The 23,727-nt window shown below is 42.9% G+C and overlaps 1 protein-coding gene and 1 pseudogene across 2 annotated transcripts in view; one reads left to right on the top strand and one right to left on the bottom strand.

Annotated features, from left to right (window-relative positions):
- Rgs5 (regulator of G protein signaling 5) overlaps positions 1 to 3,073 on the bottom strand; it is a 39,976-nt gene extending 36,903 nt beyond the window's left edge. Inside the window, exon 1 of one of the 2 annotated variants that reach the window (XM_021168845.2) lies at positions 2,943 to 3,073. In XM_021168845.2, coding sequence (XP_021024504.1) covers positions 2,943 to 2,986 — 44 coding nt within the window. In that variant the 5' untranslated portion in view covers positions 2,987 to 3,073. The remainder of the gene's footprint in view (positions 1 to 2,942) is intronic. The other variant, XM_021168838.2, reaches the window with a different exon arrangement.
- A 19,672-nt stretch (positions 3,074 to 22,745) lies between these two features.
- LOC110302266 lies at positions 22,746 to 23,366 on the top strand (annotated as a pseudogene).
- The last annotated feature ends 361 nt before the right edge of the window (positions 23,367 to 23,727 follow it).

Genomic DNA, 23,727 nt, shown 5'->3' with positions numbered 1-23,727 from the left:
GGTCTGCAGGAGGTGCTAACGGCAATGAGAGGAGGTGAGATTGTAAAGAGGAAGGACCTAGAAAGCCAATGGTGTGATGTGTCCTCACAGTGGGGTGTGAGACCTCCGCCTTTCCATCCTTTTGTTACATGGGAGTGAGATGGACAGCTTTGTTCTGCCATGCACTTTCATGTAAACAGGTCTGAAATCAAAATCAGTGTAGCCAGATGATTATGGATTAGAACTTCCAAAACCCGGGGCTAAAGTAGACCTTTTATCTCTGTAAATTGATATTAATTCTCAGGTGTTTTGTCATTGTGATAATAAACCACCTGCCACAGCCAGAGCTCTTAATATTCTATGATGCTATTAGATGGTCTCTACCATACACATCCTTGGGGGACAAAGCAAATCCAAACCATGGAATAATGAGTGAGGTGTACGGAGTACGACTAGAAATTTGGAGGTGTCCCTCCTTGATAAACATGTTTCTGAGGATCTCATTACAGATGGTGGAATATGAAAGGAAGGCACCACACAGTGAGGGGAGGGGTCCCATGAGAACCACCTACTAAGCCCTGCTGTGGTTTGTATCTTGAATGCCTCCCCAAAGATCCACACAAAATGCTTGCTCTGCAGGAGGTGCTGATGGGAGGTGGTAGACTCCAACAGAGGCAGGACCTTGAGAGTCAGTGATGGGATGTTCTCACAGTGGACACACAACAAAGACATATGTTGCCTGAGTCTTGGTACAGGTTATATTAACACTGGCCAAACTATCTGTACCCTCTTCTGTTCTTGTTTGTATTTGCAGCCTGTCCCCTTGGCCTTAAAGGCATCCCTCACATCTCTTTCTCCTACACAGACATGCCTGACTCTTCTGCCTTGTAACAGTAGTTTAAGCATCTTTTTCTTAACCCTTAGTGAAGTCTTCCCCAACTATCAAAAGCTCTGAGGCCCATTGAGTCCCCAGTCTAAGACTTCTAGTAGTACTCTGCAATTATTCCTCCCTGCTGGTCCATAGCACTCAGTGATGTGCATCCTCATTTACCTTCCTACCTGGGGCACACTATCCTGTGAGCAGGGTGTGGCTTGTCATCCAAATGCCTAAGAGATGTCACAGGCTTGAAATAACTGAAATGGTTTCATCAATAAGAATCCACAGTTTCTCAGTGGCCTCTCCTCTACATTATTAGTTTGCTGTGTTCTTAACATTATGAATTCCACAATGTGTTCAATTCTATCACTAGCTTATCAGCTACAGTGGGTTTCAAAAGCATACATTTCCAGCAAGAATAACACCAGTCCCCAACTAGAAAGTCCCAGCTTTAGTGAATAAATGATAAATGTAAAAATAAATAAATTTCAATGTTGCTAATGAATCCAATACATGATAGTAAAAGAAATAATTGCAAAAGTACCACTACTATAGCTCTCTAAACACTATATTATTTCCATCAAAACTGAGGGCAAGAGGAGTAACAATATCAAGATGCCCCAACCCTTGCAGACTATCACATAAACAGCGTCAACTGTTCACCCAGTGTAATGATGTTCACTGCATTAATGATGTTCAATGCAAATACCAAGTGAGCTAAAGGCTCACCATGCTCACTCATCTATCTATGCTGTGCACGGTCATGGTCAACGTGTGACTCTCACAGTTGGAGAGAAAGCAAAGATGTATCATCTGGTCTTCCAAGAGGTTGGGATGTCACTCAGTTCTAAGCACTTGGCCTATCTGGAGCTCTCTATAGGAGAGGTGGGAGAGATGGGGTGTGGGAATGACGAACAGTTCCCAGTCCTGGAATCCACTTCTTCCCCCCCTGGTCTGGTGGATACAGCTACAGATGCCACTGCTATTGATTTCTTCTATCTTCATGTATTTAAAACATTTACACCTTTGACTCTAGGGAATATGTTCCATTGTTTCTTCTTTTAAAAAAAATCACTTAAAATTTATTGCTGTAATGAGAAACGTCAAAGAAAATGTGACATTTTAAATAGGTAAAAGTCTTTGGTGGCCCACTAAACAGTATGACTTTCTCAGACAGACATTGACCCTTGGGGACAGAGGAGGCTGTGCAAAAATCAGTTTTACTCCCTTTAAAGGTTGAGGGTCAAAGTAAAACCAATCAGGACTCTACAGAGCAGAACCTTTCTACCTACACAGATCATGTCGGGTATTGGGTTGTTAAGTTTGTAGTAAGATGACGACTTTAGATATGGGATTTTCTATAGACCACAACACAGTCCTAGACAACCATGTGTCTCAGAGCTCCAGGTAATAGACAAACCCTGTGTCCCAGGGACTTTTCTTTTGCCCAGTAATCCAGCTACTCCTATCTAATGAATAGGGAATAATGGGGAGCCCCCTCTGCCCTACTGCAAACCTGCCTGCAGAGTCCTCATCTCCCCCCCCCCATCTCTCTGTGTGAATGAAGATCACTCTTCCCACAGTTTACTGTGTCAGACATTCTTCTGAGCACTTCCCACACGTGAACACTCACTCAGTCCTCAAAACCACCCTGTGAGATAGACATGCTTCCAATCTCCACTTTACAGATGTGCAAAGTTAAAGAAATTGCTTCAAGCTACCCAGGAAATATGTAGGGGAGACAGAATTCAAACCAGGATACTTTATTTTTCGGTGTTGGGAGTTACCTTTCTAACACACACACACACACACACACACACACACACACACATCCTCTGGGGGTTAGGGGGAACAGCGCTCTGACACTCTGTATATTAAATGACCATGGATTATCTCCTGTTGAATCTCTAGCTCAGATCTTTCCAAATCTTAGTACTGCTACAGACAAGACAAAGCCAAGTAAGTCTATTACCGAGCATCAGTTTCATCTCAGTGGGACCCCATCCCGCAGAGCCTCTGGGCATCCTCCCTTGAGTGAAGGCTCACCACATCTTTATCTCCTACACTGAAGAAGTTCAGTTCTCACCTTTCCAGGCATGAGTGCGGCAGAGCTGCCAGTCCCTTACACATTTTGGCTGGCGGCTTAGATCCTCAACTTGAGCACGAACCTCTCAACAGCTGACAGTCTGTGGAAACTTCAATAATCTGGGGCAGCCTTTCCCTTTGAGGAATATATACAAGCTCTCTCACAGCTCCGTGGCTCCGAGGACCAATCAGCAGCCTGGGTGAAAATTGTGGGCTGGAGCTCAGCAGCAGTTTGCCTTCGGTGGGGGGCTGGGAGCCTTTCCTGATTTCAGGCACTGCTGGGACATGTTTCTGGTGCTTCTGTCCCTACAGTCTCTTGTTTGTTTAGTTAGGGCTGGGTTGGAGCCTAAAGTGAGATAAGATCATTAGTGCTTGAAGGCTGAAATTTGACGTCAGCCAGAACGGCGATGTAGGCTTTCTTCGAAAGCAAGATACCCTGAGCCATTTCAGATCTGCCAAGGGTCCTGGGATACAAACACTGAACCCACTCACAGGGGAGGAAACGGCTTCTTTTCACGGTGGAGAGAGTGTGCACCTGAGGATCTCTCATCACCTGAGCACTCAGATGGGTGCTAGGAATTCCGAGGTAAAAGGACCAGCCCAGGCTCTGATGATGGAGGTGTGTCTTACATTGGTGCAGTTAGGTGTAAGCAACAACTGCCCTGGCACATCTTCACTAGACCTAGGGGTCACAGCCTGTGTGCCCAACAAGTCCTAATCAGGTCTTTTCTTCAGTGAGTCCATTAAGGGAGCCAAGTTAATGGTGAAGAGCAGAGAAAGGAGATTTGCTCAGTGTGACCCTAGTCTGTCTACTACAAGCCTGACGTGAGAGAGGGCATAAACAGAAAGCAAGGGACACACCTAGCTAAAGAGAAAAGGCAAAACGAGGTTCCCCTGCCCACCAATGTCTCAACACTGGGTCTTTCCCACAAGCCAGTCTGACACAAGGTCAAGGTCATTGCACAAGCTGTAAATCTTTTTTCCAGGAGACAAATTCCTGTTCTGGATGCCCCCAGGGCTTCAGCCGTTTCCTCTTCCTGAAGGAGATTGGGGAGAGGGAGGGGGCAGTAATAGCTTGGAGTTCTTTAACAGTCAGCAGTCAGGTTGTCAAAGAGGGGAACACAAGTGTCTCCTTAGAAGGTTTGTTCCTGGCAGATAAGTCCATAACCTCCTGGTCCCCCTTTGCTTTAACACCTCAGGGTTGAGGTGAGATAGGCCTGTGACTGAAAGCAAAAACCCCAAAGGGAACAGGAGTAGGAACCGAGGTTAGAATACACTCAGGGGGTGTCAAGCTCCCTGCTAAGTACCATCTCTGCATAACTCCTGGGTTTAGCTTCTTTCAGAAAGTCTGGAACAAACAAATGCATTCTGTTGGCCTGAAAAGTGTCTTGAGCAGGGTGGTGGTGGCACACGCCTTTATTCCCAGCAGGAGGCAGAGGCAAGCAGATTTCTGAGTTCTAGGCCAGCCTCCTCTGCAGAGTGAGTTCCAGGACAGCCAGAACTATACAGAGAAACCCTGTCTGGGGGGGGGGAGAGGAGGGGAAGGGAGAAGAGGGGAGGGGAGGGGAGAGGACGGGAGAAGAGGGGAGAGGAGGTTCTTGGTACTATGACATGCAGGCTGTCCTCAAACTTCTGTTCCTTGTCAGCCTCCCAAGTTGTGAGATTGTAAGCAGCCACTATTTTGCCCCGTGCGACTCCATTTCAATCCTGACAACTTTCCTCCTTGCCTCTGCACAATGTTCTCTGAAGCCGTGATTAAGCATCTGATGGTTTGTTTTCCACTGTCCCTGGCAACTGTATAAACAGACGACACGGCCACTCCACTCTATGGTATGGGTAAGAAGGGGGGTTTATTGTAGCTATGCAGGAGAGAACAGCCAGGGGCATCTGGAAGCGGCCAGAGCAGAGAGAGAAATTAAACTGAGCATGGCCAGCAGACTGGACCTGGGCATGACAGAAGCGGGAATAGGGCTGAGAGGAAGAAAGGGACAGAGTGGGAAGGAGAGCAGAGATGAGGAGGAGGGAGCCTGGGACAGAGAGGGTGTGACTGAGAGAGGAAGACAGAGACTGAGCATATGGAAGACATCAAGGTACTAAGGACAATGAGTAGCTGTAGCCACAGGGAGGGAAGCCTTGGGCTGGGGAAGTTTAGGGGAGTGGAGGGGGTGAGAAGGGCCAGGATGCTAGCTAGCATGGACTCTGAAATGTGTGACAGGTTCTCGTGAGACCAAGTGATCCTGGAGGCCAGCATGTGTTAGTTAATAGGCACCGCAGATAGCCATTTATCCCTTCGTTTTAGAGTTTGGGAAAATGGAGTTTCCTTTGGACCTGACAATAACCACAATTAGATTCATCCTGCTTAGTCTGATTTGATCCCAGGTTGGATGGGAGGAAGGAGAGATATCAAGAGGTTAGTGTCAGTAAAACCTTTGGGCCAATTCTAAGGAAGCCCTAAGAGGTATAGGAGTACCTCTAAGATTAGGAGTAACTGGGGTCCTTCTTGTTGGTTCTGTGGGTAATGACCTAGCACGCTAAAAATGTTGTTTAGGTTCTGTCGTGGTTTGAATAGAAATCACCCCCGGAGACTCTTGTATGTGAAAGCTTAGTCCATAGTGAGCCATACTATTAGGGGGCATGGCTTTGTTGGAGTAGGCTTGTCCTTGGTAGAGGAAATGTGCCACTGGGGACAGGTTTGAGGTCTTAGAAGCTCAAGTCTGACCAGTGTTTCACAGTTTCTCCTAGCTGCCTGCACATTAAGATGAAGACACTGGCCTCCATTTCCAGCACCATGTCAGCCTGCACACTGCCATGTTTTCCACCACGATGATAAAGGACTGAACCTCTGAAACTGACAGCCAGCCCCAATTAAATGTTTTTTTTTTTTCCTAAGAGTTGCTGTGGTCATGGGTGTCCCTTCACAGCAATAAAGCCCTAACTAAGACAGGTTCTCTTTTCAGAGACTTTCTGTAGAGTGTCTTATAGCTTTTGTGAAGCTATAAGTTCTTACAAAAACATAATAACAAAACAAAGAAAGAAACCAAGAATAATACTAATTTAAAAATGTAGTGCAGAGAGCATAGCCTGTGGGCTATGAGACACTCAGCAATTAGGATGTCTACACAAGATCTGACTTTCAAACATGCTTAGTTTATTCATGCAAACATTTCTTATAATATCACATTAATATAAGAGTTAAGCAGACATTTCCCTGAGCAGGGAGCATGTGGCTGGGGAGAAAATGCTGCTGTAGGTCCCTGGAGAGTGCTTCAGTGAAGATGAATCAGAAGGTTGCAAGCTCAACCCAAGTCTGTCACGAGGTCCTTCAGCTATGACAGGCCATGGGAGGATGGCTTTGGTGGAGGTCCCAGATGTCCTTGAGAGTGTCCAGCCAGCAGCTCTCTATCACTGACAGCTAGCCATATGTGAGTCCAGCAATGGTGCTGGAAGTTCAATGGTCACCAAAGCCAGGGGCACACAGACGCCATTTCAAGCCCTCTTGCCGATGGGCAGCAACACATAGGCTAGAGAAGACACGTCTTGGGAACAGAGCAATGCAGTCCTAGAGATCATCTCCAAAGTTCTACGTTTTGTATAATCTCATTGGCCAGTAACTTTGTGCTGTCAGGGCTCACAGCATGAGTCTGGCTCACCAACCTATCAGTGCCACCTTAAGGTTAGGTCCTTAACATGTCAAAACCTATCTTGATCTCTGTTCATATTTGAGCTATCCTATGAACACACCAGATCTTGCCTCTGGGGCCTATCTCTTATCAGAGGTGCCTGGTAGCAAGCTCCTGTTTTTACAGGTAGTACATTATTTCAAGCCACACAAAATGGATTCACTTATGTTTCTAACATTAAGTGACTGAGTACAGACTTGCAAAGATCTAATGCCCACTAATCCTTACAAGACTCCCACAGTACAAGAGACATATATGCATAGAAAAGAGCCAGTAGCAATTAGCCTCATTATACACAGCTATATAGAAGCCCATTACATACTGATTTAACTTCTACTTCTAAAGGAAAATCTAGAGTTTTTGGTTTAATTGCCTATGTCTACAGCATTGATGCTCAAAATGTTAAATCTCTTGCCTATTCAGGACCTATGTTAGTTCTGTTAAATATATATATATATTTAACAGAGCCGGGTGGTGGTGGCGCACGTCTTTAATCCCAGTACTTGGGAGGCAGAGGCAGTGGTCTACAGAGTGAGTTCCAGGACAGCCACGGCTGTACAGAGAAACCCTGTCTTGAAAAACATTAATATATATATATACAAATGAAGCTCATATATTAACAAAATGCTTCTTTAGAAAAAAAGGATTGTGCCAGCTTTTCAGAGGTTATCTAGATGGCAGTTTTCCAAGACATCTTTTCAAGTGTAAAAGTCTTGAAGACACTAGGAAGTCAGCATTACACCACACATGTAGTGAAATCTTCCTTTGGAGGGTGGCCAGGACCTGTGAAGATCCAGCATTACCCATTTTAAGCAGGTTCCAGTTGGATTCTAGAATCAGATGTTAAGGGATCTAAAGAAAAATGTTACCAAGTCCCAGTAGTCATGAAAAGATTCCTTTATTTGTATCAATTGTTTTTTTGGTTTTTTTTTTTTTTTTTTTTTTAATGGTCAACGTTAAGTACAACTTAGCAGATGGGAGGAGTTTCCTCACTAGCTACCCATAATCCAAAAATTCCATGAGTTGTCCCTATTTCTCATCTAGGGCCCTCTCATGTGTTTTGGGGGTTGCCTTGCATTTATCCAGGGTCACCAGGGGTAACACAAGGTATTCAGCCTGACCCAGGGCTAGCCCACTGTGCTCTGGCCTTCTGTGACCATTGCTCCGGCTGCCTCTGGCTGCAGTTGTAGTCGTCATCCTTCCTTCAGGCATGCATAGTTGTTGAGGGAGGAAGCCCTGTGCAAAGCTTTTGCACATGTAAAGTTCAATACACAGCTCTACATAGTTCCAGTGACAGATGCAGAGGACATTAAATGTATTGAGATACTTGCTTACAAAGTGGTCATTTAAAAGAATTCAACATAGACACTTAATTAATCTTGATATTGTTAAGACAATTCCATAAGAAGATAAAAGTCTGAAATGGAGACATAAAAATTATTTTAATGAAGCATAAAAGTCTTGCCTTTTGTGTTAGAAATAAAGAATAGTGTTGGTGTCTGGTAAGGAACACAGAAAGAGAAAGTAGGTTAGTAGGGAAATTATTTTTGTAAAAGGGATCCACCAAGATCCAACCTAGACTAACAAGCACACTTGCCCGAGATGGCTTCCATTCTTATCCCTGACCTAGGTGGTGAGTGCATCTTGTCCCATTCATTGGAGTTCTGCTTCCAATCTGACATAACTGGCTAATGTATACATAGCAGAAAGAGAAAGCTCAGTAAATGTGAGTCCTTGCTGGGATAACTGCCTCTATAGAAACAAACTTTTCTCACAAAAGCAGAAAACGTTAACCTTTTTTAAAAAATAGATGAATCTTAGATATTTAGTGATGGGGGTATACTAATTCTTTGCTTCTGCTCTTCTTAGCCTTCTTTTAAAGGCAGAACAAATTCCCCGAATGTCCTAGTTAGGGGTAATATTGTTGCAATGAAGAACCATGACACAACGCAACTTAGAAGGACAGGATTTGTGTGCTTTACACGTCCACATCACCGTTCATCATGGACGGGCAGGGCAGGAACTCACACGGGGCAGAACCGGGATCTACTTACTGGCTACTTCTCATAGCTTGCTTAGCGAGTTCTTATAGAAACCAGAGCACCAGCCTAGGGCTGTCTCCTCCCACAGTGGGCTGGCCCCTTCCTCATCAATCACTAATTATGAAAATCACCCTACAGGCTGAGCTACAGCCCCTGCCCAATCTTATGGAAGCACTTTCTCAACTGAGGCTTTCTCTTCTCTGAGGGCTCTATCGTGTGTTAAGTTGACCTAAAACTAGCCAGCACACCAAACAAATACAGAAGGACTCGCCTCGATCAACTCTTAATATTTAAGTTTCAAGACACCAGAAGATGATAGGCAGTCATTTGCAGAAGTAGATTGTCTTGTTTTGTTGTTGTTTTTTTTTCCTTCCAACTGACAAAACCCACACAAAGCACACAGGTTGTTTAATAAGCAACCACGTGTACCCACCCAATACACACATTAATAGCCAAACAACTGACCAGTTATGTTTCTCATGGCTTCCTCTGCAATGAGACAATCCTTAAATGACTTGAGCATCTTAATATCGCTACATTTTTAAATTTTGAGATAGAAAAATTAAGAACACGAGAGGGGGGAAAGAATCCTTTTGTCCTAGAGTCTGAGTCCAGCTTCTTGCCACTGAAAAGCAAGAGTTCCTGCACAATTAACATCTACTGTACAGACTTCCCACAGAAATTAAAGCTCTTTTCACAAATATATTTTTCCTCATTTTTATTAGTTCTTTGAGAATTCTGAATGATGTATTAGATATATTTACCCCCCCCCCCCCGTAAACTCCTCTCAAGCCCACCCTTGCTCCCTACCCACCCAACTTTGTGTCCTCTTTTTGTTTTCAACCTACCAAGCTCGGCTGGTACTCTCCACAGATGCCTGGATGTGTGGCCTCCCTCTGGAGTGTGGGCAGTCTACCCGGACCACATCCCTAAAGGAAGCTGACCCTTCCTTTCCCAGAAGCTATAAACGGCCTATAGTTCCTTGGCTAAGGTTGGGACTGATGCCCACCTCCTCTCTCCATGCTAGGATTTTTGTCTGGTTTATGCAAGTCTTGTGAATGCTTTCAGAACTGCTGGGATTTCATAAGTGCAGGTGCCCTCCTATGTCCTGACAACACAATCTTTTTACAGTCACTGCCCTCTGGATCTTGCAACTATTTTGTCCCCTTTTCTGCAATGATCCCTGAACCTTGGGAGAATGGGTTTGATAGAGAATTTTTTATGTTAAAACCATGACTTGGGCTGAAGGCCTGAGTACATATGGCTTTGAGCAAGACCACATTCTTTTTCTCTGACATTTTCCAAAAACAAACAAACAAACAAAAACTTAAACAAGCTTAAGTCTATATTAAAAATATCTTCCCAACCCTGCCTTACTACCTTGTACTGAAGTTCACTGCAGCATCAAAACCAGGAATCCTGGCTAGACTTGAGTTGCGGTCCCTTTGGCTGCAAAGGGTAGAGGTCCAGAAGTGTGCCTCATCTGCTTCTCCTGCCAAACCCTGATCCAATCATGTCCTGTCTGTAAGTCATAAGATTAGGACTTTGATAAAAGACTAAAAACTCAAAACCCTGGTCAGTGTCAGACTAAAGACCATGTTTTCCAGCCAACAAGGCAATAGCTTGAAATGACCAAGGAGGGAGGACAGAGTGGGGAGGAGCAGACCCTTGAACCACAAAGAGGACATCAGGGTTTATCAAAAGTGGGGAACCAAAGGCACGTTCCCAAATGAGTTTTTGATGTTGAAATTCTACCATAGGATGCTCGTACCCACAAGTGCTCATGTGTAGCCAGGGTATTTTAGAAATATACTCGAGCAAATAGATCTAATACCATTTCATCATGTTTTATCTGCCAAAATAATAGAACACATCACATATATCATGAGAATGTTCTCTCTATAAATATGAATATGAAGTATAAATAGAGCAGCTCTAACACTGCCCCTTGGTGAACAGTATCTTTTTCTTAGGTATTTTGTGGTGTATATTTACAGCAGACTGTTAAGCTGGAAGGGAGAAAGCAAATAGCAGGCTTGGAGCTGAGTGAGGATGGCCACCCCCCCCTCCTTCATGGGTACCTGGGACCTCTTCTCACTTTATTTTATGCAGGTAACACACACACACACACACACTCATACACTCATACACACTCACACATGTGAATCGCCACAATTGCCCATTCTGAAGATCTAAAATACCTTGCAGAAGAGAGGAGAATGGGAGTATCTGAGTTTGCCCAAGGCACATTAAGTAAAAGCAATTTCTCCTGATCAAAAGAATGGCCCCTGAGTTCTATCTGTGGTCCTGGGTGGCAACCTCACACCCCAATCTGTCCCAAAGATGTGCACTGTGGTCTAGCACACTGCAGCTAGATACACATCTTTCACTATTAACCTTGCTTGCTTTTCTCATCCCAACTCAAAACAAAAACAAAAAAACAAAAACAAAAAACAAAAAAACAAAAACAAAACAAAACAAAACAAAACAAAAACAAAAACCCCACCTTTTCTTCTCCCCTTTCTATCTCCAGACACTGAACAAACTGCCAGCAAGTCTGTCTGGACACTGGACATTTTGATTTGCTCTCTGAAGACTTGGCAATCCTTCATGTCTGGCAGATCATGAGGTTTACCCACTCTGCTCTTCTCTCAAAGTAAAAGATCCGACCCCCCAAGCTTCCTTCTTAGTTCTCTTTCTAATTTTTTACATCAACACGACTAAGTATCCACAAAGATGGAGTGCTGATTCTGCAGCAAGTGTTTAGATATAAAGTATATAATGTCACAACATTGTTTACAGTGCAATGAATAGTCTCCCAACAGTTATAGCAAAGCCAATTAGTCCATGCCAATACTGACAAAATATACATTTTTAAGTGAACAAAGCCAAAATTATCCTGATTTACAAATCAATCCTAAAACTAATCTTTAAATCATATAGTTTAGTTTACCTAGCAAAAGCAGTTCACAAATTTTGTGAGCATTTAATAAAATTATATCTGAATTCTGTCTCTGAGATCCTCTAATCACAACTAGGCCTCACTTTCCAAAGGTAACAACATTCAAAAGCACTGAACTCGTGGGTGGAGAGATGGCTCAGTGGTTAAGAGCACTGACTGCTCTTCCAGAGGTCCTGAGTTCAATTCCCAGCAACCACCTGATGGCTCACAACCATCTGGTGAGTCTGAAGACAGCTACAGTGTGCTCATATACATAAAATAAATAAATAAGATCTTAAAACAATATCAAAAGCACTGAACTCAATCATTAAGGAGTAACCTTAGAATTAGCATTTCAATTAGTAGTTTAAAAGAGCCTGCAGTGAGGAATACTCAGCAAAAGCGAGTCCCCTTTGTCTTAATTCATTGTGTAGTTAAATCCTTACATTCGAGTGAATGGAAAAAAGAAATAAAAGGAGGAGAAGGAGATGCTTACTCCTAAAGTCTGAGGCAGATTTTTATTGTAGCTCTAAGGGAGAAAGCAGGCAGAGGGAAGGGTCCAGGTTGAACAAGGCTGGCAGACTAAAGGAGACCACGGGAGGAGACGTGGGGAGGGAAGCCAGGGAGGAGCCTCTAGCTAAGAGAGGAAGTCTAGACAAAGAGGCCAAGAGAGTGGTGTAGAGAAATTGGCTGTGTTATCTAAGGGACAGTTGCCTGGGGAAAGGCAGCCCAGGTCCTGGCTGGAGAGTTCAGGGTAGGGGCTTGGGTCTGGCAGGCAAGAGAACCCTGTGACAGGTAGGGATTGAGCTGGGCTAACCTGGTGGTGTCAACTTGGATGTTAGTAGGCACTCCAAATGCCCATTTGTCCTGGCTTTGATATCAAACATTTAGCTATCTCCAAAAAACCAGGCATGGAACCAATTGTTCTTTTTGTTTGTTTTTTAACTTACTAATTTTCTGCAAGTTTCACATCATATACCCCAGTGCTGCCCATCTCCCCATACCCTCACATTTACCCTTGTAACTTTACCCCAAAACACACACACACACACACACAGAGCATAGAAAACATCTCATTGTGGAAGCTGTAGTATATCACCATATATCCCAAGGATAGATCTCCATATATCCTTCTGTCCACATATCTTCACTTGTAAACTGGAACCTCACTAGGCCTCCTCCTAGTTGTCCTATTGTTGCCCTGTGTCATGAAGATTTCTCAACCCTGGATCAGCAGAACTGGCACCTTTATGCATCCCAGCCCAGATGATATAGATTTTGAGGTGAGCCAACACAGAACCCTGGATCTAACCTTGGGTGATAACTGAGCTGGTCAGTGTGCCACCTCTCCCAGGGCAGCTCTCCAACACTGCTCTTGCTAGGCCATACAATGCCACCATTGGCAGGAGGCAGGATCAATTCTTCTCTCACACCCTTGGGGCCAGCTCACCCATGCCTTTGCCATAAGGGCCAGCTCCATAGCATTGCCCAGGTGAGATGCAGGGCCTCCTGCTCTCCCAAGTGCTGAGGTGAGAGGTTGTGAGCGGTTCAGTGAACCAATTGTTCTTAATAGTCCCTGAAGGTCTCTAGCAGGCCTGAGCATTCCAAACACAGGTTCAAGGTTTGGAAACCCAGCTCTGGCAGGCCTTGTCCTTCTCCCATTCCCTCTCCCTTGCTGAACAATCATTAGATTACATTCCTAAAACTAGCCGGATGGTCTATTCCTTTATTTGGCCACTTCCTCCTCCTTAGGGTGACCACCAAGGTTCAGCTATCAAAAAATTGAAATTCAGCAGTCAAAACCCCCTTTCAGGCTACCATAATTAATATGCGCAATCAACATCAACCAACTCATGCTAACACGGGGTTTTCCATGTTACCTTCATAAGCTGCCATTTGCCTATGAGCCATGTCTGATGTCTGTCTCCTCTCTCTCCAGAAGCAGTCATTTGTCCCTCCCAGGCAAATATCCCTCCTCCCTCTCCCTTGTTCTTCTTTTCTTTTCTTTTTTTTTTTTCTTTTCACCTGGTCCCCTAGCTCCTGACTTTGCTTCTTATTTCCTGCCTTTTGTCTCTCTGGGGCAGACAAATCTCCCTTCTGCTGAGAACTTGGTTTTGATGTGTTCTGAGCAGAGTTTGGTTCTTTCAGTGCCCAAATTGCAAAATACATTCACACATACTCCATGCCAAGTGTAATTTTCAGTAAACAGTAAGTTAAAAAAAAAAGAGAGAGAAATGTAGGAATGAGAGGGAGAAGGGAGAGGGAAGGGGAGGGAGATGGAGAGAAGAGAAGAGAAGAGAAGAGAAGAGAAGAGAAGAGAAGAGAAAGAAGAGAAGAGAAGAGAAGAGAAGAGAAGAGAAGAGAAGAGAAGAGAAGAGAAGAGAAGAGAGGAGAAGAGAAGAGAGGAGAAGAGAAGATGAAAAAGGAGAGAAGAGAGGCAGAAGTTTTCTACTCGAGGGTAAAAATTGTATGTTTAGTGTTTAGTCTCAATGTGGTCTTAAAAAGCATTCTAAATTTATGCAAGAGCAGTCAGCTACAACTCTTTCTTTCTAAGGGGTATGAAGATATTAAAGACTCAATATTTTCATAGCCAGTCAAATCCCCTCAATACCATTGTTTCTCAGTCTTAAATGGTCAACAGAACCCTACACCTTTCCTGTCATATCACAGATATCCTAAATAGTTCATAAGAACTCCCAATTTGTTGAAAAGAGCTTCTTAATTGTTAAGACCTGGCCTACAAATAGCACTATTGATTGATTATGAGCCTGGTTTTTTAGACAATTCACCCTTGAAAGTCAGATCTTATAGCCTGAGAAAGCAAGCCATGTTTCCTTCTAGCTGGTCCACTTCTGTGAGGATTTTGTTAGGCATAAGCTTGGAATAAGATAAGAGACCCCTACTCCACTTAGAAAGGCAAAACTACTTCTGACCAGAGACGTACACTCCTCACAAGAGCAGAAGGGAACGTACAAAGGAGCAGGATGTGCTCCTGAGTTTTATCCTAACCTGGGGAACAACTCTATCTTTTCTCCATTGACTGAAGTACAACTTCTTTATTGGATATCTAGACATATTCCCAATAGAAATGAAGACAATGAAGACAAGCCAGGAAAGGGTTGGCCACTTGACACTAGTTCTGAGAAGGCAGTGAGGTCTTTGTGTAACCAAAAGTTTGACTGGGGGTGGGTAGTTACACATTTTTATAATGGTCTCACAAAGAAGGGAAGATAAAAAGACTTTAATTCTTTGCCATAAACAGAAAGTTTTAATTTTTCTATTTGTTTTTTCAGAATATCAGCTAATATTTAATCTTTCCAATAGTTAAAATCTACAGGTCCTGGCAGGGAAAGGGCAAACTCAAGATAAAGAAGACCTAGCCATGTCTCTTCTGAAGCCTCTGATTGCATGAATGGTAGCACAGAGTCCCCAGCTCTGAGTTCCCAGTGCCTCTGAGAACTCTCCTTGCCTCCACCACAGTGGTCACTGTGCTTCTCTACTTAATAACATCCCAAAGAGTTCAACACAAGAAGTCCTTTGGGACAAAGGACAACACAATCACCAAATGTTAACTGCCTAAATAGTTTGAAAAAAATAAAAAGGCCCCCAAATAAACAGGAAAGCAAAACCCAAGGTATACCAATTGGGGAGAAACTTAACAAGGGTTTGACTCTCTGAGACTCCAAACCAAAGTCCAGACACTTATTTCTCAGCTTCTCATAGTAGAGGTAAACATGTGGCTGATGCACGCTGAAGTGGAAAGACAAGAAAACATCTCTGGAATAAAAGAGATTTTTATTTTAGCTGGTGGAGTCATCCATCTTTCCTCTTCATTTGGGATCAACTTGCTGTGGCCAGCATACTCCCAAATGTGCCTTTTGTCCCTTCATAGTTTCAATACTGTCACTGGACTTAGGGGTCACAGCCTATGGCTCCTACAAGACAGGCTCAGCCACCCATTCTCAACGGGCCTACTAAGGGAACAGGGTTAATAGTGAATAGTCAAGGGAGATTTATTTAGTGTGTCCAAGAGAAGAGGGACAGAGTGATCCAGTACCCCAAAAGCATCTATAGGGGCTCTTCATGTGAGGGGAGGGCCTACACAGAAAGCAGCAGCTATGCATAACTAGACAGCCAGGCAGTGTGTAGTCCCCCTGCCTACGACTGTCCCAGATCTTGAGATCTCACCTGTCAAGTTGTCCATTGAAGGGTCATCTGATAAGCCATTCATCTTTCTATTGGGGATGAGATCCTGTTCTGGATGCCCCAGGGCTTCAGCCACTTCCTCTCCCAGCTGTAGATACGTGGGAAGATTTTAATTTCTTCAAGTCCAGATAGATCTGTTCCCACTTCTAGAAGGTTTTTCTGGAGCTCAGCGGTAGAGGAGACAACATGACCATTTATATAAATCAAAGCATGGATGGATGCTATTTGTGGATGCATATGTACCTGAAAGCATTTTGAAATATGTGGACGATGATATACCAAAATCTTAATGGGGAACTAGTATGATGCAAGTGCTGGAGGGAAGAGACAGTTCTATCCACCAGACACTTTCCCAGAAGGCTGCTAAGTCTGTGTTACTCTGCTGCTTACTTTGATGACTAGGTAATCTCTTGAATCACCCCCCCACCCCCGTGGGGCCCCTCTGCTGTCTATGCTTTCAGAAGACCTCTCTTCCCTCCTTCTTCAATCTTTCCTGCCTGTTGTCACTCCAGCAGTATTTAGACCCAAGTTCCTCTTAATTGTGCTTTGGGCCATTGAGGCTCAAGATGCAGAAAAAAATTAATATGTAAATGTATGCAAATATGGATGCCTAAAATAGGCCTTCGTTAAAGCTGCGTGCCTTTTCACAATCCCTAAGAACTGAATCTGGTGTTAAACTTTATTCTCATGACCCAATTCTTTCCTGAAATTATTTGTATTAAATAACTTCATCCTTATGCAACTTTTTTCAAACATCCATGTATAAATTGATGACATGACTGTTCCACGGTATGGTTGAGGGGAAGGTTCTTCTTATAGATCTGAGAGACTAGGCAGAGACATCCAGAAGAGTCCAGAGCAGAGAGAGAATGTAGACTAAGCACAGTCAGCTGACTGAATACTGCCAGGGCTATCTGCGTGAGAAAATACAGTAAGAGAAGCGGGAGCAGACAGAGAAGGGACACACACAGTGAGAATATGAGAATTATAAGGAGAGTGAGTAGCTAGGGGTCGGTAGGCTGTGAGCTGGGTGGTTTATGGTAGGGCAGGAGGTGAAATGGGCTAGGATAACTAGCTAGCATGGACGCTGAAATGTATAAGTAGTTGTGGTACCGAGGGATCCCGACACCATGGGTAGCTTCTGTAGCGTCTGCCAGAGGTGAGGGAAATGGCTCCCTTTGGTAGAGGAAAATCAGCTTCACAAGTTCCCAAGGAGCGCTGCTTTTCTCTAGCCACCAGACATCCTCTTTCGGGTCAAGCCTTCTCATTTCTGCCTTTCAGAGTCTGGGCAACTGGAGTTTTCTTGGGACCCAACACTCTCCAAGAGTTTTATTCACTTATAAAGTCCATGAACTCTGACTTAATGTTTTAAATCAAATGAAGAAAACAAATACTCAATTGTGTATAACATAGTGAGTCAAACTTTTTTTTTCTGGAAAAATGTGCTCATCAGCATGTATATGTGCACAGGGTCACTAAGTACTGTCAACCCCAAAACACAGTTCTCCTCTCAAATGGGAGATAAGGTAGTTTATAATATGAGTGACCATGGCCTGGGAACAAAGACTTAAATCTCCCCAAATAACATGTTCAAATAGATTGCAATTTCATGACATTTTTATATAGTAACAGAACAACAACAACAACAACAACAAGCTGGAAGTCATCAAGATACTTTTCAAATACATGAGTGGGTACATCCGGTAGGTAGGCTATAGAAAAAAGTATGTAGAACACTGCTATAGGCCTTAGATGCTATCTGTCAGCATTCTCAACCTTTTGGTTGATGGAATCCAGAGTTTTGTTAAGTTACTTCATTCCAAAGTTGTTGTTTTTTTTTTTTTTTTTAGTCTGTTAGTCACAGGATGTTAGGTCTGACACAAAAGTAGGTAAAGAGTGACTAATAAGGGGCCTAAAAGAGAGTCCAAGATAAGTTATAATTTGCATCTAGTCCAGCATCCTTTCAACCTCTTCATCACCAGGTAATCAGCCCTGAGCAGGACTTCAGTTTGAAGGTACAGTATCGTTCTGGGAATGCTTGCTCACAAATACACTTTCTTTCTTTCTATGGGTCATAATCAGAACGTGTGTAGTTTTTTTAAGTCAAAACTAACTACTAACTAACTAACTAACTACTAACTGACTATTTCTCTCTTTACAGTGTATTCACGCAGTTGTACATTTCAGAACTGAGTCCTCCTGTGATCACTTTTATCTCTCTATTTCTGAGCACACTGGGTCTCTCTCCAGAGCATAGATGTTTATAACTACTGCTTGAAGGAAACAGACTTTCCAAGTTCTGCCATTTGCAGCTTTAAAAACAACAGTCAATTAACCCCCTCGTTTGCTAGTTTTGCAGCAATGTGAAACCACTGTTAACCATGAAGTCTAACACTGTGAACGGGAGGCATCTGAAAGTGACTCCTTACCAAATGTTTGGCTTGCTTTTTGATGGTCAAATGACCTTGAGGTGGTGAGGACTTATGTCTGGGAGGGGTTGTGTAACGCACAACAATGGTGGACGCTTTCTCAGTTAGGGTTAAAAATTAAAGCAGGCGTCGAACTGTTTTCCCAAAGTTTGAGCATCAAATTTACTAATAACGTAGATTAGAACCCAAAGTACGAAATTCTCAATTCAATGTACATTAATTTTAGAGAGGAAATGGGGTGCCTTTTTATCCCAAGACATTGCCATGTATTATTGTATCAGTAGGAAAGTGCTGCTAGGAACTCGGGAGGGAAACTGAGGACTCGTCACTCATTAGGTCCCGAGTTTCAGTTATGGAAAATAGAAACTCTCTACAGATCTAGGAAGCATTGTCCTTACAGCTGCCAACTCTACTGTACAGTAAGCTAGATGATTTAGTGAGAAATCCCATGTGTTTCAATCACATTAAAAAACAAGCTTACTCATGATAAATTAAGTATTTTAAAATAAAGTGAACTATTTTTGTTTCCTTTTGTCTTCCATGACTGCCTTAAAAACAGTAAATGTGTAGAAATGATACAGAGGCAAAATGGCGAAGGATGGTCTTGGAAGGATACATCAGTGGCTAAGAGCACTTATTGCTCCTATAGAAGATGCCACATTTGGTACCCAGCACCTACAACAGTCAGTTAATGATTCCCTGTAACTACAGTTGAAGGACTAGCACACCCTCTTCCAATCTCCACAGCCACCTGCATTCATTCCATGCACTTAAACTCAGGTAGGCACACACACACACATCAAAATAAATAAATCGATCGTTTTTAAATAGCAAAGGAGAGAAACAGAAAAATCCAAACCTGTTGATGGACAGTGGAGGGACTGGCTAAGAAAGATGACTAATGCGACCAGAGAAGGAACTGAGAGACGCTCCAAACAGGTGTCTGGCTTAGAGGAAGTCTTAGGGTTGGAGAGTCTGCAGTGCAGGTAAATAACCACAGAGAGTGGGTGCTGACTGAGGAAGGAGTAATGGGAGGAACTGAGTCTGTAGACTGTTCTGATTTCTAATTCATTTTCTCTTAAACATTTTTAAAAAATCTTATGTGTATGGGTGTGCCTCTCTCTCTCTCTCTCTCTCTCTCTCTCTCTCTCTCTCTCTCTCTCTNTGTGTGTGTGTGTGTGTGTGTGTGTGTGTGTGTGTGTGTGTGCATCACAAGCACGCAGGTAACCACGGAGGCCAGCTAAGGGTGTCAGATCCCTTAGAACTAGAGTCATAGGTGGTTGAGAGCTGTCTGATTAGGATGCTGGGAACTGAACCTGGGTTCTCACTAAGAACAGTCAGTGCCCTTAACCACTGAGCCATTGCTCAGGTCTTAGTGCATATTCATAACTAAAGTATTTCCCTTCATTATGATTAGCAATATCTTCGTGTATTTGATAACTACTGATCTGGGTTATTATGTCCACATGTTGCCTTAGCATCCCTAGTTTCTGCAAAGTTTTTCCCTTAATGTCAGTAAAAGATTCTTGGAATAGACAGAGGCATGTGGCTTTGTTTGTTCCTTTCACACTGATACGAATTTTAAGCCATATGCCATTTATAATTAAACCGCAAGCTCGATTTATAATTCTGCTTCTCAGAAGAATATGTTGCCAACAAGTTGTGATATTTGCTTCCAGACTTTTCACTTAAATAATGAAGCAACAGATAAAATTAAAGTCTGGGCATGGCAGCTGTGGCAAGAAGTTTGAAGATGTGGCAGTGGGTGCATGCTTTTAATCCCAGCACTTGGAAGGCAGAGGCAGACAGAGCTCTAGGTCTGAGGCCAGCCTGGTCTACAGGGTGAGTTCTAGGACAGACAGCTCAAGCTACTGAGAGCAAGCCCATCTCAAAAACCAGAGGCAAACAAACAAACAAAAATTTGAGGATACTTTTGCTTTTTATTCTTTTCCTGTTTCCATTACATCTGAACCACATTAAAAATGTAATGTAAGGCATTGCTTATCTTTATTTATTTACTATTTATTTAAAGTTCTGGGGGTTGAACCCAAGGCCTTCCCAGTACGAGGCAAGTGCTCTATCATGTAACTACATCCCCAGTTCCTGTGATAATTTGTTTGTTTGTTTTTCGAGACAGGGTTTCTCTGTGTAGCCCTGGCTGTCCTGGAACTCACTCTCTAGACCAGGCTGGCCTCAAACTCAGAAATCCTCCTGCCTCTGCCTACCAAGTGCTGGGATTAAAGGTGTGCACCACCACACTCAGCTGATAATTTTTTGAATACTTCCATATACATATAGGTTGTGTTTCAAATGGACCCCCAAGATTCACAAGTTAAAACTAACTATTCGGTGTTATAATATGAGTGAGTGGGACTCCAAGAAGTACGTAAGCCATGAGGGTAGAACTCTCAAGTATGAGGTGATCATAAGGCTGCATGACAATGCTGGAGGAAGAGAATTTATTTTTCTTTCTTATTCCGTGTAATATCCTCAAGAAGGTGATCTCATGGAATCCAAGAACAGCCCTTGTCACCTACCAAACCCAACATGATTTTAGGCTTTTAGCTGCCAGAGCTGTATGAAATTATTTTTTTTACTGCTGTTCCTAAGCCCTCTTCGAGTCAGATGATTTGTCAGAGCAGCATAAACAGACAAAGTCAATATGAAATCATAAAATGCATGTGGCAGTTACCTACATATATCATGAGTCCTGTTGATAGTGATGTAACCTGCATCTTACCTTTTGCTCTTAACTGTACTGTAAACTTTTGGTTTTAGCTTTAGATTATAATGGTAGCTCTCCTCATAGAACATTTTCTGTGTACCAGGAGCTTTACAAAACTTCCGTTCATTTAAATATTTAGTTCCCACAAGCAAGCATAAGATAACAGGTACACTTACTGCTATTTTTTAAATAAAAGAATGCTTTAGTCTCTTTCATAAAGATTAAATTATTAATGATTAAAAAGCATCACTACAAATAAAACAACACAGAGATTGCACCCTACCTAAAATTCATGCTTTTAGAGAAAAAAAAAAACTTTCACTTTTGGGAGTATTATACACATGTACAATGAAATTTGATCACATGTTCTCACCCTTTCATTCAAATACCCCATAGTTCCCCATCATAGCATCCTCCCAAATTAATGTCTTCCCTTCTTTTACTTTTTGGTAACCCGCTAAGTCCAGTTAGCTCTGGATGCATGTGCATTGGTGTAGGACCGTGCACTGGAGCCTAAGAAATCTACCCTCAGAGATATGATGCTCCATTCTCAGCACCACGTACTGGCAACAGCTCCTCAGTCAGGGGTGGGGCCTGGAGAGCATCTATACCATCTATGCAGGGATTTTGGCGGCTTAAAGATTATGCTTTTCATTGCTACAAGCCAGTCCACCACATGAAAACGTGGTTGCCCTTCTCTATAAGCACTCTGGAGCAGAGTTCCCACAACGTGGTTCAGAAAGGAGACTTACTAGATTGTGGGGTACAACATTGAAAGAGCATAAAGCCGTCTGACCAATTTAGACTCCTAAGCCATTCCTTTCCTCTCATCCACCGCCCAGCATCCAACAACTGCCAGGATTTCTGTGGCTGGCAATAAATAATATGTCACTTAAATTTGTACAGTTTTGATACTTGTGAATATGTTTCAGTCATATTTACAGTGACCATTGGAGTGTTTGTCTTTCATTTGTTATATTTTCCTTTGTTTTAAGTAAATGTTACCAACTTGTAGTTTGGCATCTCAAAATTGGTGTAAAGAACATAACCTTTAATCCCAGCATGTGGAGGCGGAGGAGGAGGCGGGGGCGGAGGAGGAGGAGGAAGAGGCAGAGGAGGAGGAGGAGGCGGAGGAGGAGGCGGAGGCGGAGGCGGAGGCGGAGGTGGAGGCAGACTGAGCATTGTGATTTTTAGGACCAGATCTATATATAAAGTGAGACCCTGTTTAAAAAAAGAAAAGTTTGTAAGACCAATGGGCCTCTCTTTCCACTGATGGCTGACTAGGCCATCTTCTGATACATATGCAGCTAGAGACATGAGCATTGGAAATGTAAATGAAGAAAATACCTAATTAAAAAAAGAATACAAAAAGAAAGAAAGAAAGAAAGAAAGAAAGAAAGAAAGAAAGAAAGAAAGAAAGAAAGAAAGAAAGAAAGAAAGAAAGGAAGCTGTGCGTGGTGGCACATGCCTTTGATCCCAGTACTTGGGAGGCAGAGAAAGAAGAGAAGAGAAGAGAAGAGAAGAGAAGAGAAGAGAAGAGAAGAGAAGAGAAGAGAAGAGAAGAGAAGAGAAAATTAAGGGAAAGAAAAATGTTAAATATGTAAAGAATATTTCTTTTCATAAATAATAAAGTTAAAAGTCTCAGGAGCTGGTGGCGAGGAGAACTCTGCAAAACAAGAGGCTGGGGGTTGAGTTAGCGAGAAATCGGTTTTCCTAGGAGCTTGGGAAAGGAAGTCTCTCTGTGGAGGTCTGAGGGAAGCTCTCGTGCCAGATGCCGGGTTGTCATGGGCAAGGGTGACCCCATCAAGCCGCGGGGCAAAATGTCCTCTTACGTCTTCTTCGTGCAGACCTGCCGGGAGGAGCACAAGAAGAAGCATCCCAATTCGTCAGTCAGCTTCGCTGAGATCTCCAAGAAATGCTCCAGGAGATGGAAGACCATGTCCGCAAAGGAAAAGTCGAAGTTTGAAGATTTGGCCAATAGTGACAAAGCTCGTTATGACAGGGAGATGAAGAACTATGTTCCTTCCAAAGGTGATAAGAAAGGAAAGAAAAAAGATCCAAATGCTCCGAAGAGACCACCGTCTGCCTTCTGCCTGTTTTGCTCTGAAAATCGCCCAAAGATCAAAATTGGACACCCGGGGCTGTCTATTGGAGATACTGCGAAGAAACTAGGTGAGATGTGATCTGAGCAGTCTGCCAAAGAGAAACAACCGTATGAGCAGAAAGCAGCTAAACTAAAGGAGAAGTATGAAAAGGATATTGCTGCATACCGTGCCAAGGGCAAAAGTGAAGCAGGAAAGAAGGGTCCTGGTAGGCCAACAGGCTCGAAGAAGAATGAACCAGAAGATGAGGAAGAAGAAGAGGAGGAAGATGAAGAGGGGGAAGAAGAGGATGAAGAATAAGTGGCTGTCCTAAAGTGTGGAGTATATGTGCTCAGGCAGTTATTTTGCTAAGAATGTGAAATTTAAGTGCAGCTCAACATTAGCTCCAGTATAAAAACTGTACAGATTTTTGTATAGCTGATGAGATTCTTTGTAGAGAAAATACTTTTAAAACAGAGTTCGTAGCTTTTTCAGGGGCTACAATTACAGTTAGATTTAAAGCTTTTGATGTTGAATGTTTCTAAATATTTAATGGTTTCTTTAATTTCTTATGGTAGCAAAAAAAGAAAAAAAAACTTCATAGGAATTTGTATTACCAGTAAAAAGAATTTTTTTAGGATGTTGTATTTTTTTGTTTTTTTTAATATGTAATAAAATAATG

This window comes from Mus caroli, chromosome 1, assembly GCF_900094665.2.
Source record: "Mus caroli chromosome 1, CAROLI_EIJ_v1.1, whole genome shotgun sequence".
NCBI lineage: Eukaryota > Metazoa > Chordata > Mammalia > Rodentia > Muridae > Mus > Mus caroli.
Note: the sequence above shows the minus strand (reverse complement) of the source record. Positions and strands in the feature narration are given on the sequence as shown.